Below are 17,011 nucleotides of genomic sequence, written 5' to 3' on the forward strand. Positions count from 1 at the left end.
CAGAGGAAGAAGGCATATCTATTTTTAAACTGATTACTGTAACTATGGTATCAATTTGGAGAAGAAAAAAAATGCTATAAAAAGGTTTTCAGTCACTTAACAACAACTGGAAAAAACTCTTTAAGTTGCTGTTTCATGTGAACTTTTGAAAAATAAAATAGTTGAAACAGGTCTTAAACTGATTCTCACTAAAATATATATAGACTTTCAGAAGCAATATCTCCGATAAAGCACAGTAAGCATGCTGATGTAGAATTTGGGAGAGTTGTACCACCTATAAATAGTGCTATTTGTGGACAAAATAGCAATCTTGTTATTGCAGCTGTATTTTTGTATCCCCAGATGCTGTGTTGCCTAGCAGCATCATTAGAGAATGATCTCAGATGTTCAGTGTGGTGCTGATGGCACTGAAATACTGCATCAAAAATCGAGAATGGCATTGATTACCTGTTTCTCATTTCTTGTTTTCTGCTTATATATGATAATCATCCTGAGCAGACAAGGAAGGGATTCCTGACCCGTTTTCCAAATTCTGTAGAACAGTATTTGTGTCAGGGCTCTGAGAGTATTGATAAACCTTAATGACCCTGAGTTTTAGGGTCATGGAAAAGGTGATAACTGTTTGTCCATTTGTAACTCAAAAGCAGGTCTCTACTACTTCAACTTGTAAAGGTAAATTTTCAGAATCAACTGCATTTGAATACATCTCAGTTTCCCATTTTCCAAACAATGAATAGCTGACTGTAGTGTGCACCTTATTCTTTGTTTTCCTACCCATTTTGGCTTACCAATGCCCTTGGTGCCAGGGCCGTATCCTGTACAGGGAAGCTGTAGGCACCTGGTGTCTTTGAGAACTTCGCTGCTTTGCAAAATGTTGAAGTTGGCTACTGACCCCAAAAGCTTTTGGTGTGGGAAGGTGTTGAGAGAGAAAAAGAGAACAGATGGAAACTGATAGACATCCCACTGCTGTCTCATTTTCTTAGGAAACCAGGCTAAAAATAAGTTGAAAACTTGAGGACTGATACTTCATTGTGAGTGAGTGCCCAATCCCCTTGGCAGTCATTCTCACTCATCCAAGAAACCTCTAGGTGGACTGAAAGACCTATATTTTTGTGAACTGGAACTTTAATGTAGGGAACTAAAATGATAATCTATTATTTCAGCCGCAGGTGAGTATCTGTTGGAATACATGTATTCACTGTGTAGAATACAGAGAAATACATTTGAGCCAATAGCAAAAGGCAAGTGTTTGTGTGTGTGAGTGTTCGGTGCACACCAAGAGTTAGTTAAGCATTTGTAGTGAAGTGTTATGCCTTTCATTACTATTATGTACAATAAGATAATGATCTTAATTGGTGGTCTGTTAGCTTCAGTCTTCCTTAGTTTGGCTGTCCAATATGGACCAGCTTGCTGACCTCAGTCTGCTGTGCTTAGAAGGAAGACATTGTTGACGAATGCAGCTTGTGAAAAAGCAAATCAATTTGTGTAGTCTAGAAAGTGCAAGTGGTGGCAATCTGAACAGCATGATATGACCTTGCTGAAAGCACCTGGACATAATGATGACACCCGTCATCTTTGGTTTTGACTTTATTCCTTATTTTTCATTCTTAACTTTCTTGATGTGAGTGAAACAGAGCATATATATCTGGTGCTCCTAGACATAAGCAGGTGAAACTACCAGGGAGGGATGAGCTGTAGTGTATTTTACCACACATACTGCCAGTGAAATCGTGCAGGCATTTCTCAGACTATCAAATGTGTGTGCACAAAGCCTGCAAACACCTCCTCTGCAATCTAAATGACTATTCATGTCACATCATGATTTATTAGACTTTAGAATTGTTTCCCTAATATTACTGTAAATAACTCAACCCTGAATTCTGCAGCTGAAAATGCTTTGATGTGATTATGTTTTAACTGGCTTTAGAAAACCAGCAAGGTTGAACTGAACAAAATTACTTTTTGATATAAACTGCTGTAATGTTTTTCTCCAGACCTTAGATGAAGGTAGCTGTAAATATGCCTCTGAAATTATTCTCCTACCTAGAAGTTAAAAATAGAACTTAAAACTCACTCTAGTTCAGTTGCTGTTATGGGAATTGGGGAAGGAATTAATTGAAGTGCTATGACCTGAGTTAAGCAGGGAATTATATTTAGGTAGTCAGACAAGCGTCTCTTAGCCTTAAAATCTAGAGATCTCCGAAAGTTGTATGCAACTTCTGTAGAGTGAAAATAAATATCCGTGGTTGTGTTTTTCTAGTATTTGGAAATCAGGTGAGATAACTGGAAATTACAGGAAAATATGTGGCGTTCCAGTGAGAATAATGATTTTTTCAGTGACTTGCCGAAGGGCTTTTGATACCAGAATAGTAACAGGATTCAAAGTACAAAGAAGGTTGATTTAAAATTTCTTTAGGGAACTGTCCTGAAGAATATGTAACAATCTGCTTCAGACAAGCAAATGTGAACCCAAAGACATTTCCTAAATACCACATTCTTCCAAGCATTCATGTATAATTGCAGGACTGCCAGTGACAATAGCATTCAGTTGTTAAAGAAAATAATTCTGGCTGCATCTTTGAACAGATGGGTAAAAATAGGGTATGTATTGAGGCCAGAATAAATTGGCTAGCTCTGGAGAGGTCATCAGATTACAATAATCTTCACTAGCAAAAACAGACCATTAGACATTTGGAACCATACCCAAAACATTTTTTTTTTTTTTTAATCTGATCCTTTAAAATATTTAGCTAACTTGTAAAGGCTACACTCAGGCTGGTGATGTCTATGTTGGACATGAGATTTTCCTGTTTGAAGACAGGGTTTAGGGATAACAGACAACTAATTGTTGAAAGAAGGCAGCATTTCAAAAAGTGAAATCTAAAAATGAAGGACAAAGAATGGAAGTCTTCCATATGATTTTCTATGGAATTTGTAGAATTAGTCATGCTTGACACTTCCGTATGCAGAATGTAAGTAATGCTTAGCAGCTGTTCTGAAGGAAAATTCACTTGATGTTCTAAGTGTTCCACAAAACTTTTGTTTATTCCTGTTCATAATAAATGTTTTGTTGTACTATTTTTTTTTTTTGCTTGACTAAATGTTGTGCTATTTCCAGTCTACAATGCAAGAAGCTAGACTGCATCATTGAAGCTCCTTAGAGGTTTAGGCTGTAAGTGGATTTTAGAATTTAAAGTGGAAAATGTTAGGAAAAAAATTCTATGCCATACACTTCTTGCATCTATTTACTGTGATTCTTTTTAAAAATAAGAATATTTTAAAAAAAATCAATTTTTTGCTTAAATTCTCTCTGTATTAATTTCTAAAGAAAAGAATAATGCTGCAATGGTTCTGTGTCTGTAACGTTCCATACTGGTACTACACTCAAATACCCTTTGGAGTCTACCTACACTAAGGATAGTGGAGCCAAATTTGACAATTTATGGAAGGATCTTTGGTGGATTTTTTATACATGTATTCTGCATACAGTATATACACTGTACCAAACTCACACATTTTATATCAGTGCACATTTATTCTGCCACAAGCTCCCCAAACAAAACAACCACACATGGAAGGGCTGTAACCCAGGAGTTTAATCCCTGTGCTGGAGCAATGCAGTTCGAGCACAAGTGAAGTACAGGAGCAGAGTCTATATGTTTTGAAAAGAACTCTGACTTAATTGTGTATGTCATGGGCTCTGTATGTGCCATATTTTATTTTTCCTGCTGTCCTTTGTTTTATTTTCCAGATATCTCTGTTAGAAATGTGGGTGATAGTGATGTTGTTAAGCTCCAGTGTGTTTTAATAGCTTCCAACCAACAAGGTTTATAATTCCATGCAATTACAGGTGCTAGCCAGAGATTTATGAATTTCCCTCTTCCTTGTCAAATGTTCCCATTTTCATGTAGTGTTCATCTCTACCTGCTATATCACCTTATAGAGAAATCAGATCAGACATTCAATAATACTTGCACTCAATAATACACAAAGAAATGCTGTCAAGTTGTGTATGTATATTTTTGCAAACTTCATAAAAAATGGAGACAAAGGGATTCTAGATCTTTAACCAATGTAACGAATCTGTGTGCTTTTGAGCTCTGAAGTAACTTTTGTGAATTCATTTAAACACATTCCTCCGCAAAATTTGATTTTGATGTTCCTTGTCGCTAGAAAACTTAAAAATATATTTTTTTACATATCAAAAAGATAGCAGGCATAAGCATTTGATTATTTGAGACCTCAAAAATGATTGCAGATCAGAGCTCTGGAAGTAGATCTGTGTCACCATCCTCCCTTTCTTTTATTAATCAATATAATGAGCGTTTGTCTCCAAACTGTGTTCTTGTTTGTATTTACATGCATTGAATTCAGATAGGTGTGTATTAAGTGGGAACAATGCTGTTCTTGGTTGACGGTTTATTTCAAATCAGTTTTATCTGCTTGTCTAACTGTAGAGCATTAATGTACCAGTGTATTTTGTCACATAGTAAGAATATTTTCTTTTTTTTTTTTTTTTAAAGGATTTTTGAACGATTCAGTTACCAAGTGCATTGTGGCTCTACGCTTGACCGTGGTAGTGAAAGTCAGTACCTGCCTGCCTGTGGGAAGCCATTCAGAGAACTTGCAGTGCTCGGGGAAAGGAAAATGTATCACCAAACCAGATGAGGTAAGGGGAACTTATCAAGACCTTCCTGCAGTGTGGCAACTCCACGATACTATAAACAGTCCTCTGAGTGTGTGCATACCTTGCTGCTGTGTCACAGCCTTCTAAAGCTCACAGGTGTTACTAGATAACAACCATATATTTATTGCCTATACCTAGAAATGAAGGACTTGAAGTAAGAGAATAACAGATATGAGGTGCAAAGTTTCTTACCCTTCCTGGCAGTAAAACCAATTATTCTGATCAGGTATAAGGTAATTTGTACTGCATCCTGCCACTACCTAAGAATGTTTCTTTATGAGAAAAGGCCCATGTGGTGGACACTTGAGATCTCCAATCTCCAGACCTATGTGTTTCAGTTTAAGTCTTCAACCTTGTTTTGGTCTTAGGTGTGATTTAATATAGTGCTTATCTCTACACGTCTTAATAACTGGTCACTCAGAATACACTGGTCAGTGCAATGGAATTATCTGAGCATAATTATGAGAAGAAACAGAACTGAGTAATTTGGTATTGCTTGGGAGTTTTCCTGTACATCTTTCTCTTTTACATAATACTACATTGAGAGATTACAATGCCAATTCCACTGGCCACTGTGGATTTTTATGTGGTCAAGTAATATGAGAAAATAAGAACCAAATCTGTTAAATTTGCATTCTGTGTTTTGCTTTTACAAAACCAGACTGGCCTTCTGTGACTTAGATCCTGTATACTCTGTTACCTTCTATACGTTATTTTCTTTTTCATGGATTAAAAGTCATTTACAACACAAATATGCGCAGTTAATCTTTGGTTTTATTAATATTCATTTGGGAGATAAAAGCAATAGTAACTGTTGAGTAAATATTAACAGCTGTGAGCCTGCTCTGAGCACAGAAAATTTGGCATATTTAGTGAATTCACTTTTAGTTCATCTGCTACCATTTTCTGGTTTAAATTCTCAATAAGCATGTTTGATAGAAAAAGGGTGTTTTGAATTGTAACAACAATAATTAAATTGCTACAGTAATCTGTATATACAAGGCAGTGCTAACATCTGGAATAATTGTCTGTTTTATTTCTCAAAAATGAATTTTATAAAATGCTGGAGGTAATGTGTGAACATAATTATTGCAAGATGCATTTAGAAATAAGTGGTACTCTGCTATACCAACTGGCTGGTATCCAAATAAATTATTCATTCAGATACAGGGTTCTGTTTCATAGTCCAGTTTAGTTTTTCTGCTTTACTATATTTATAATTTTTATTTTATAAATTTGGCATATTGAACTTCACTTATGTAAATAATATGTTCAAATTTGCTGTGTATAACATCATATCAAAATTTAGTCTTTTTCCATTTTTTTTGTCAATTTGAGAGTTAAAACCTTTATTAAATAGCCTTATTTTGTATATTTTCATGTTGTTTGTCCATTTTTACGACTAATTTTTTTCTCTTGTTGCGTGTCATATGTCACAAAATAAAAATAAATTATTTCCTGTATCTATGCAGAAGAATTAATGCCTTCTGCATTAAGGAAAATGCATATATGGCCTTTAATAATTTTCCATGTGTTATAAATATTTAAGACATGGCAAGTAAAGTAAAATTTTCTTTAAAAGGAAAGACAGATTGACTTCACGACGAGAAAGAGAAGCAATTACTTTACTCAAAAAAAGATAAATCAGTGTTTATATGTCCCTACTTGTAATCTTGGCATTGAAAAATTTATGTGTCAAAACTGGAATAGTTAGTGATAAATGAGCCCCGCCTTGTGCACATGTGGTATGTTGTTTTCCCTGGCAAATGAATAGAAAAATTTAGGACTGTTCTTGTATATCCACTTTTCTTTCTCTGACTCTATTAACAGGAAAGTTAATTGAGGCAGTGTTTTGGATGTAACATGCACTAGGTTGTAGTTGACCGACTCTGTCCCCGTGGGACGCAGAAACCATGTTGATGCCCATTTCTGGAGAGGTGTCTATCAATTAATGGCAGTCAGAGATCTGCAATTAGCAGGAATCTCAATATCTCTAAGTACAAAATAATATATAAAAATTAATAAATATATTTGTATGAAGATATATAAATATGTTTTCAAATAAATTTTTTTTTAGAAATGCAATTTCTTCTATTTTCACATGCTCCTGAATTTTCTAGAACTTGAACAAATGAGGAATGTCCCCATTGATCCTCTCGAGTGCCATCAAACCTGTACCAGGTAGCCTGCTTGGCTCACTAAAACCTCAGATACAGTGACCAAAATGTGCATAATTTATGTCCAGCCTCCTACTTCAGGGAGAATAAAAATGCTGTGTTGTGTCTTTGTCCGAGGCGTTTGTTTAGATCTGTGAGATTTCTTTGCTCCTCAGCCTATTAAGTTGCATAAGAGAATTTATTCTCAGCTGAGAAACTGATTCATGCCCAGCATAAGGTAAAAATAGAAGGTGCGTATTTCATTAAGCAGAATGTTTTTGCCTTTGTTTAACTCAAACTATGTGAGATATACCCTAAAATATCTCCATGATTTCCCTAACGACGGAGCAAACAACTGCCAAAATTACACGCTTGACATGTACAACCATTGTGTTGGTTTCCCAGGACACAGTTCTTTTTGCAGAACTTAAACTTTAATTTTCTTTAAGTTTACAGCAAGTCCTTTGTGATTTGCTGTTTGTTTTTATCTATAATTCATTCTGTTTTGCACAATCTAGTCTTGCAGGATGCAAAACAACTTCTTAGAAGAATGGATAAAAGACATAATACCATGAACAAGCTCAGAGCTCTGCTGGCTGTAGTCATTGCTCCCAGTGCCAAGAAGATTTATGGTTGTCTTTGGAGCTTTATGTACTTCATAGTTTTATTTCAAATCTAGTTTAATGTAGAAGAATGTAGGAACACATCTGCTTAATGGGAAATTTGAATGTAATTAACAATCTGCAGTGGTATGAGCGCTGTGGCAAACTGTTATCTATGGAGTGCATACAACTGTAAACAAATGAATTCTGGTCCAACCTGGGAGTCTTGGACAGTTTTTACTCATTCCTTACTGGTACATAACTTGACTTCTGCTCAGCTAGATACTTTTTATAGACTTTTTATGGATATGAAAAGCAAAGTTTTAATGCAGAGTTTCTTTTTCAATTACTGTTGCTTTTGAACGTAACATAAAATCCACCACTTTGAACAAAGTTCTGTGAGGTTTTGCTGAGTCCAAGTGATGCCTTTTCCTTGCTTTGTATGAACTTTGTACCTCTGTCTTCCTGCCATGCTTGCCATTTGTCCACAAGAGGGAAACAGGAATGTGTCAAAAGTACAACACTGGTCTTGGCATCATCACAATATAAATACAACTTTCAGATTCACATACTCAGCCTTACAGCAGAGTAAGTTGTCCTCAAACCAGTTAGGTGTTAATGGAAGAGAAAAATATTTGTATTAACACAAAGAAGAGAGATTTGTCTGGTGTGAATTTGTGACTTCGTGTAGGATTTTGAAGTGAACTTTGCCCATCTATTCGTTTTGAATGCCACAACTTTATTTACATATGGGGATAAAGTTGTTTCTTTCACAGATTGCTCTGTTCCATAACTTCAGCTCTCCCATGTAAAATATGGAAGAGCTGACTGTGTAAAAATGAAATTTTATTGCTAGATTTAGAACCCATGAGATTTACACAAAAATAACTGGCCTCTGCTACCACAGAGAAATAACATATTGAAATGAATAGCAATGGATTCTGTCTCTTCTCTGTAAACTAGAAGCTTTGAGGTAGATATATTTGATTATAATTTGTAATAAGGAAACTTATAAGAAACCCTAATGTAGACCTGAAACCAAGCTGCCCTGCATATGGACTTAGGTTTCCTAAGTCAAATATACTCTTAAATACAAAGTATGTAATTATCTTATCATACAGCAATGTTTTGCTCAAATATTATAGCAACCACTGGGAGTTGTAATAAATACTGAAAGTCTTTGTCAGCAAGAGAAAGTGTAGACATTAATTTTATTCTAGTCCTCTTAACAGTTTCTTTACTATAGTAAAAAAAAGTACTTATTACTCTGCTTACTTAAAATAGGGAAAACATTACTATATTCCAACTGTATTTATAATATGATACAGCTTGCATAATAGCAGATTATTTAAGAAATTTATTTTATTGCCATCCAAAATGATATATTATAGATTTGCACTCGCTTAATCAAGTAAAATAGACAGGTGAACTGTTTATTGACAGTAGATGTTTTTCGAGTTCTTAGATAGTGACATTAATACTGGTGGTGTGGCAATGTGGCGCTGTTTCTTGACTTAGTTTTCCTCAAATATGCTAGTACATGTTAGTTATTCAGGGAAACAGTATCAGTTGGGGGAAGTGACAATAACACCTAATCTTTTCTATAGAATAACTTGTCAGCACCTCACAACTGTTATCTGTCATTAGACATTTCAGTTTGAAGTGTTACAATGCTTTTCTTTTGCAGCTTTCAAAACCCATTTTGTTAACTACTCTTTATGGTAAATTGACGCCTGTATGAAACTCTTAGAGTGATATCAATATTATCTGAGCTTTTCTTAACTTCCTATTTAATCAATATTGTTGAAGCAGTGGCTGATTGTTGCATTGTTTAAATGTATTAATATTTATATTGCTATAACAGGATGATAGTGCAGGCAGAACCGGGCTGCTTGTGTCTCTGTAGACAGCTCACATGAATTATATTTAAAGTAAGTTACGGTACTACTGGAGTACAATAATTTTTACTCTGTTTTGCTTGCCTGACTTTCTGTTGAACTGCAGCCTTGTTTGGAAACCTGTCATTTCTAATATATGAGATATTCAGAGCTATTTTGTGAAGAGGCTTGGGTAAATTCCAGAACATTTACGGACTGTACTCTTAATACATTAGCAAGGACTTCTTGCACTCCTGATAAATAACATACCCATCATTTTGAGTTTTAGAGATGTATCATATTGATCCTTGTATAACTCTACCAGTGAGGTATTTGTAAGGAAGATTGAAATCTGGGGTTTACTGAGTAAATTTTTTTATTTATGTGAAGATGATTATTTCCTACTTAAGCCACAGATGTTTATTCATATGAAGCAAACACGAGTAAAATAGAAGACTCCCTTCTTTTTGTTTCTACTTCCATGCACATTTGCATTACAATGTCTGTGCATGGGACAGCTGGGTTCCAGCCCTTATGATCTGGCTTTGAAACGTGAGAGTGAGTGATGTTGCCATCTAGTGTTTATTGAGCAAATTCAGATAGATATTTAATCTAAATCTATACTACAGATGAGATAACTTACCTTGCTTCCTTTCTTTGAACCTTCCTTGGCAATGTTAGTGACATAAAGATTTTTTAAATCTAATTTTAATTATATTATTACTAAAAATGTCATATCATGCCTTCAATAGGTATTTTAAACCTTTAGCAGGGGTAGTGGTCTTATTTTTTTATTAAGCAGCAGGGTTTGGAAAAAATAATGAATACATTGGGACGAAGACATATTTTAACAAAATTTAAGGGGTTGTTACTGCTGAAGCACCACTGAAGTGACCCCCTGGGAGCCAGTCCTGCCCTTCCCTTGAAGGGTGCATATTTGTAGTAGGATTTTTTTACAGTAAATCTGCACATTACTTCTCCTGACAGTTATTTCAGCCTATAAATCTAGTTTCTGGAATGGAAGAAAAGATTTATAGTGATTTAGATATTATGGATCTGATCCCAGCCTCCTTGTCTGGATGAAATGACCTGACATCATAAAAAATTTTAGCTGAAGAATTAGTGCAGGGTTAAGTATTTGATGTATCTATGGCAACTGTTGTTGTTATAAACAGGAAACCCAAACATCTATGTTCAGTAGGGTATTAAATGAAAACATAATCTTTGAAAATATACTTGGAAGTACATATCCTGTTTGTTTTTTAGGCAACATTTTTCTGTGAGTGTGAAGATGCTTATAAGGGTTCCCTGTGTGAAGAATTCGATGCTTGTCAGAGCCAGCCCTGTCAGAACAACGCGACCTGTACCGATGTGGCCCAGAAACACGACAGGAACAATTTCACCTGCAGCTGCCTGCCTGGTAGGTTTTGTGTTACACTTTGAATAATGCATTTCTGCTTGGACATCCAGGGCACATGTTTTGCTGAGCAGTGAACTGTGCAGATACCGGGAAAGATGGAAAATACAACAACATTGAGGGCAGTTTTCAAAAGGCTGTGAAAGATTCTTCATTTGAAAAACACCATTGAAAGCACATGTCTAAACCATAACCTAATGACTGAATTGTTCATAACCAATAGAACTTTAACTATTAAGAAAACGTAAGCAAAATTTTGTTTACATCAGCTTTTTCCTAATCAGATTTTTTCCAGTTTTCAGATTTTAATTATATGTTAAAACTAGCTGTTGAATAAACATGCTTTCGTTGTAACTAGTAAACTCTTTCTGTATGTTGCACCAATCAAATGGGAGAAAATTCTCTCTATGCTATGCAGTTCTTGGACCATTCCTCAGAATTAACTTAGATTTTGAAAGCTTTAAAAAAATTCATAAAATAAACTGAGTAGTTCATAGGTTTGCTTAATGAACAAGTGTCTAATTTATCTGAAGTTAAGAGTTTGCTTTAAAAATTGGATCAAATTATAATTGACATCGTCACTGAAATTAAAATTAAACTAAAAGTGATGATCATATGCTGGAGGGTAAATTAAAGATACATGTTATTGGAAAAAAACCTTACTAAATGGCTGTTATAGAAAAGTCTTCTATCTGAACTTTATATTTCAAAACCGTTTGTTTGCTTTTATTGAAATAATTACCCTGGAAATTGTTTTACATCAAGTACTGTTGGGTTAAATATCTATTTTCAAATTCCCTACCTCAGAAGGCATGCAATAGTGATTCTAAAAAAACCTGCCTGAATTCCATGAAGTTGAAATTTTTACTGGAATATAATTTTAATATAAAATATTTTTCAAATACTTCAAAATTATTGGTTGTAGGTGTGTAAGAAAAAAAAGTGGAATATTTATGATAATTCTGATGTTTTAGTTCTAAAGCCTAAGGTGTTTCCACTTGGATATCTTCATATTTTCAGATTGTACAATTAAGTTTTGCAGAGTAACATAAATATACTTCGTGGTGTGGTTTAGTGTGTGTTGTTGAAGGTTGGAATTGATGATCTCAGTGTTCTGTGACCTTCACACATTATGATCATGTTTATATTTCAAGTTTTGTAAAATAAATCTTCCTATTTTTTTAATAGCAAGTGTCTAATGTTATTCAGATGGTTCAATCATTGTTGACTTCAGTGGTTTGTGTTTCTATGCATAATTATTTTTTCCACCAAAATTTGCATCCACACATCAAAAAATAGTCAGGAAAATGAACTGTTTTCATTTAACTTCGAATTTCTAGAAAAAAAAATTCATTTCATACAGAAAAATATTAAAGAAAATGGTAGATAAGTGTTTAATGATCATAAATGTCTCCATATGCAAGTTTCAGAAGCATTTGTATGTGACTATGATTGTTTCCCAAATTCTAATGGAAGGAAATGTTACGAAGTTAAATATCAGCACAAAATGCAGAGGTGTAAGGATTCTTTATGTGTATCTCACCAGAAAACTGCTTTCTCCCTAGCCCCCCATGGTGATTGCTCAGCACCTCTGCATTTCTAGCCCTTGTGGCATATTTGCTATGATATTCCTGAATCATATTGTCTTTCAGATGGACAAAACATGCCCTATAGATAATGATAAGATAGGACATCTTTATTTTTGCAAATCTGTCATAAAATATTATCTCTGATGAGTTTTCCTGCCAGCTGTAATGGCAATCACAGGAAGTCAGATTCTTGTAGTGAGCTTCAGAGCAGCACAGTCTGTGCTGCCTTTCTGTGCCATGTTCTTTTGGATATCTGTATTCCAGGGTAATTTTTAACCTTCACAAGCTTGGTAACATTCAAAGATGGAAAAAAAATTAAATGAGTTAAGCATATTCAATACTGTGTTATGATTGACAAAAATAATCAGCTGAATGTGAGAACTTGGAAGCCTGCAGATGAAAGAAATCTGTGGATGTAGTCTTCTGTAATACTTCATTGTTGGAGATCAACTGAAATTGCAGAAAATCACTAGTTTTCCAGAGTGAGGCTGGAAAGTGGCCTCCAAATGGCTCAACCTTGTCCAGAAGGCCTGCCTTATGAGACCAGAGTTCTGGCTTTCAACCTCATTATTTTTCTCCAGTTTAGGTTAATTCATAGAATCATATGACAACATACAACAGAGCTTCTTTCTTCAGGTTTTGCATTGCAGAGAATGGGTTTATAATTCAGGTCTCTATAGCATATAACACTGGAAGATTTCTGTAGTAGTGCTCTAGCAACTCCAAATATAACTGTGTTGACAGCTGTTTTATGGTGATACCAATGGGTTTGAACAGGTATGGGTATTAACCTGCCCAAAAGACACATAAAGTTAAATTTTGATTGTATTAAAAGTAATTATTTAAAAAAAAACCGATTCCCCCTCCCCTTGTTTGGTTTGGTTTCCCTTCTTTTTCCTTTTTCCCCCTGCATCAGCAAAATCCTGGTCCAGGCATGTCCTCTTTCTCACCTTGGGGTCTTTGTCTTGTATACCTGTTTCTAGCAGTGTACTAACAGTGTCACCTGGTCATAGCTTACTAGTCTTTAACACCAGATCTTGAGTTAAATGTGCTTGTTATGGAAGATATTTACAATTTTATGTAGGATTCCTTTAAAAAAAATAGTGTTTGTGTGTAGCATTTAGTTTCTTCTTCGGTCATGCATTCAAGAGAGTTTCTTGGAGGTAAATAAAAATTAGAAAAGGGGAATGTGTGGTATTTGTTAAGGAATTAAAGTTTGGAGTGTATAATCATTTAGACTGTATTTTTAAGTTTGTTCATTTTCTGGGGATGTGTTACAGACATCAGACATATGGAACAAAGCAGACTTATGGTCAAATAGTACAGTACACACAATCTGTAGCTTGTGAACTTATAGGAGCTTATTTGGAGGAGTTTGCAACTGTGCTGAGCAATTCTTCACAGCTCCCACTTAAAATAAACACTCTTTTTGAAGCCCAGAAGTAGCAAATGACAGTCATTCAGCATATGCACAAATAATTCATAGTGTCAAGTTCTGTTTGAAGTCTTGATAAAGATTATTGACTTGAGATTCAAGATGCATTTGAAAATCTTTCCAAAATTACTTATTTTTTTGGTTATAGGGGTGCCGATGAGTATTGAGCACCTATCTCCATTGTATTAGTGCTGTCAGAATATTACTCTAATTAAAATACAGTTGATATAACCTCCAGATTTGTGCTACTTATTTATGTTTCTCCAGTGAAGAATACATTTTAATTAGAAATCTCATTTTTATAAAGAATTAGAAGACCGTCCTGGATTCTATTATTTTGGTTAATTTTATTCAAGAAAAGTATTGTTACCGTTTGGATGACTAGTAATACATTTTGTGGTAAACCGTCACTTTTACTCTATTTTCTGAATATTGTGTGTGTTTTGTAGGTTACACTGGAGAGCTGTGCCAGTCAGAGATTGATCATTGCATCCAGCAGCCATGCCAAAATGGAGGTACCTGCTCATCCAACATCCATGGATTCACTTGTCAATGCCCAGAAGGTAAACAGCAAGCACCTGTTTAGTACCTCATACAAACTGGTGTTTTGTAGTGTGTACTCAGTTATATATATAAATATACATATATATATATATATATATATATATATAAATTTTCAGTTATATTGATACATGTATTAAAATATTTTTAAAATTGTACCTTAGCCCATAATTGTAAGCAGAAAAAAAACATCCAGATGAGAAATGCTTGTATAGTCAGCAAGAGGATAGGAAGTGTGGCAGGGGCTGAGTGTTTCAGCGTATATGTGGTGCAGAAATGTTCTTTCATTCTACAATAGAAATCAGGCTCCAGCACTGTGAGAAAGGTTAATTTGAGGAGACTTAGGATGTGATCTTATTTTTATTTTGCCCACTAAATGTGTGAGAAAAAGATGCCTCCCTTGTAGCATTTGCACATTTCTGCATATAGGCCAGTTGGCTAAAATGTGTGTAAGAGTAATAACTCAAAACTAAAGGAATTATTTCAATCCTCAGTATTTTAATTCCTTCTCCTTCCAGTTTGGACATATTCCTTTCACTGAGTGTCACTGGTAAACTCTGTAAATATAACTGTGTGAAACGAGGACACCCCAATGCTGGTGTGTGCTTTTGTAACCTGAGCTGACTGCAATGACAGATGTCTAAACTGCGTATTAAAAAATTATCATGAGTGGAAGCTTTCAATTATGAAGCCTTCTATTAGTTATTTATAATTAAGATTAGAGCTTTGAATTAATTATATTTTTGTCCTTACTTGATCTGTGGATGTTGTTTTTGTTCTGCTAGCACCTTATGCTTACTCTAGGGGTGCAAGTCTTTGATGACTTCTCCAGTAACATCTGCTTGCTTAATAATGATTATTTGTGATTTCTTTAGACTGATTCCTTGCTTTTCTTAAGTTGCATGCTTTAGCACTTAACAGCTGTGTTGAAACACACTGACATCTTGACAGCAGTGCAGATCTTGTATTTGGTAGAATTTCAAAAATTGTTTCTGTTATAACTAGTAGCAGAATTCAGCAAGAAAAATATTAGATGTTAGGCTTGGTGAATAATTTGCTTGCATTTTCCTTAGGAAATCTGTTTAAGAGCCTTTAAGGATGCTGTGCAGGAAGTGATCCTTCCAATGATAAATGTCAGGAAGAAAAGCTATTGGGATTTTTGGTTGCTTTAGATTGGCCCTATTTGTTTCTGTGTGTGGCATACTTCAGTTGCTTGCTGCTGCTGAGCTATGAGTGAATGTGCTGACCATGTCTTGACTTCTCTCCTGTTGCCATTTGTGACGCTGGCCACGGGTTGGGGTTACTGGGGGGCTGAGATCCCTGGATGGCCACGTTGCCCTTCCTGTGTCGTGGGTGTGCTGTGGGGCTGTGGCTGGGCCGCGCTGCCCTGCTCCCAGTGCCTGCTAAATGGCATTTGTGCCTCGGTCGCTGTGGGGGGCTGTGGCTGCTCTCCGGCTCGGGGAGCTTGTGCCAGGGGCAATTAGTCTGTCAGGGGAGTGGGGAGGCTGCCAGCTCTGCTTGGCCCGCCGGCCCTGGCACTGCTGGCGGCACTGCTGCTCCTATAAATGCACCTACTGGCTGTGCCAAGGGCCCCGTGCTGGGCCTCTGTGCTGTGGGGGAGACCTGGAGCACAGGGGAGGAAATCCTCCCGCCCCCAGGATGCTGATGGAGAGGTTACTTGATGTACCAGTGCTTGATGTGCAGCATTCCCACTGGTAGCAGCTTTTTTGCTGCAGAAGAACCAAGTCACTTGCGTTCCTTTTCTCTGTTTGCTCGTGTTTGGCTCTCTCTGTGTTAAGCTATTTGATTCCTCAACCTTGTCACCTGCTTTGCTCCTTGAATATTTATCTTCTGCTTCTTTCTTTTCCACTGATCCATATTTGTGATTGATGAGTTTCCAATTGTTTCTCTTGAGTGCTCTGCTTTAAGTAGGCTTATTTTGGCAGTTATTGTACTATCTTAATGTTCAGGCTTCATGCTTTGCTCTTTTTCCTTCAGGGCACAGTGGTATCAGTTTTTCAGTAGTCTGGTCTTTTTGTTTCTTGGTACTTCTGTTCTTATTACGTGTTACAAGCTTGTGCCCCTTTTCTGCCAGGAACCTTGAGGTTTTCAATGGTTTCTGGACTTTCCTTAAAGACACAGTGTGATTTTTGACCCTTCCAGAGGAAAGAAAGAGCTGAAACAATTCCTTAACATCTTCAAGAAGTACCTCTCTGCTCCTAGCCTTTGTTGATAGGCAAATGTTTTTTCAGCCATCTTCCTGAAACTTCCTGTGTAGAGTTACCAGTTCTAGTCTCTCAGTATAATTTCCAAAAGTTTTACTGAAATACACTTGTAACTCCCGTTGAAATCAGGTTTTGTGCATTGATGTGCGTTATTTACCAATGTAGAGAAAGCCTCTGGAGGGGATAGAGTGTTTCAGGAATCACTTTCTGGACTCTCCAGGATTATTTCCCTTAGGAAGAATAGTTTTATGTGCTCAGTGTCTGATTCTTAGTTCCTTGGACATAAAAAAATCATTCTTAGGTTTGTGGGAACAAATGACATCTTGTTTGCATGGTGCTCTTCTTGTGTCAGCCTGTGATAACTCAACAGCAATCCCAAAGATTCTCCCTAATAATTGCAGTTGGTTCCAAGAGTGAATGCTTCCCATGAAGTCACACAGCTGTGCTTCCTACCCATGTCGT

The 17,011-nt window shown here is 36.0% G+C and overlaps 1 protein-coding gene across 1 annotated transcript in view; it reads left to right on the forward strand.

Annotated features, from left to right (window-relative positions):
• The window catches only part of DNER (delta/notch like EGF repeat containing), a 119,235-nt gene that overhangs the window by 69,233 nt on the left and 32,991 nt on the right, over nucleotides 1–17,011 (forward strand). The window contains exons 5-7 of the mRNA XM_027650655.1: nucleotides 4,524–4,669; nucleotides 10,589–10,742; nucleotides 14,213–14,326. Coding sequence (XP_027506456.1) covers nucleotides 4,524–4,669; nucleotides 10,589–10,742; nucleotides 14,213–14,326 — 414 coding nt within the window. The remainder of the gene's footprint in view (nucleotides 1–4,523; nucleotides 4,670–10,588; nucleotides 10,743–14,212; nucleotides 14,327–17,011) is intronic.

The sequence above is a fragment of the Corapipo altera genome, unplaced genomic scaffold (assembly GCF_003945725.1).
Source record: "Corapipo altera isolate COAL_440 unplaced genomic scaffold, ASM394572v1 54, whole genome shotgun sequence".
In the NCBI taxonomy this organism is placed as follows: domain Eukaryota; kingdom Metazoa; phylum Chordata; class Aves; order Passeriformes; family Pipridae; genus Corapipo; species Corapipo altera.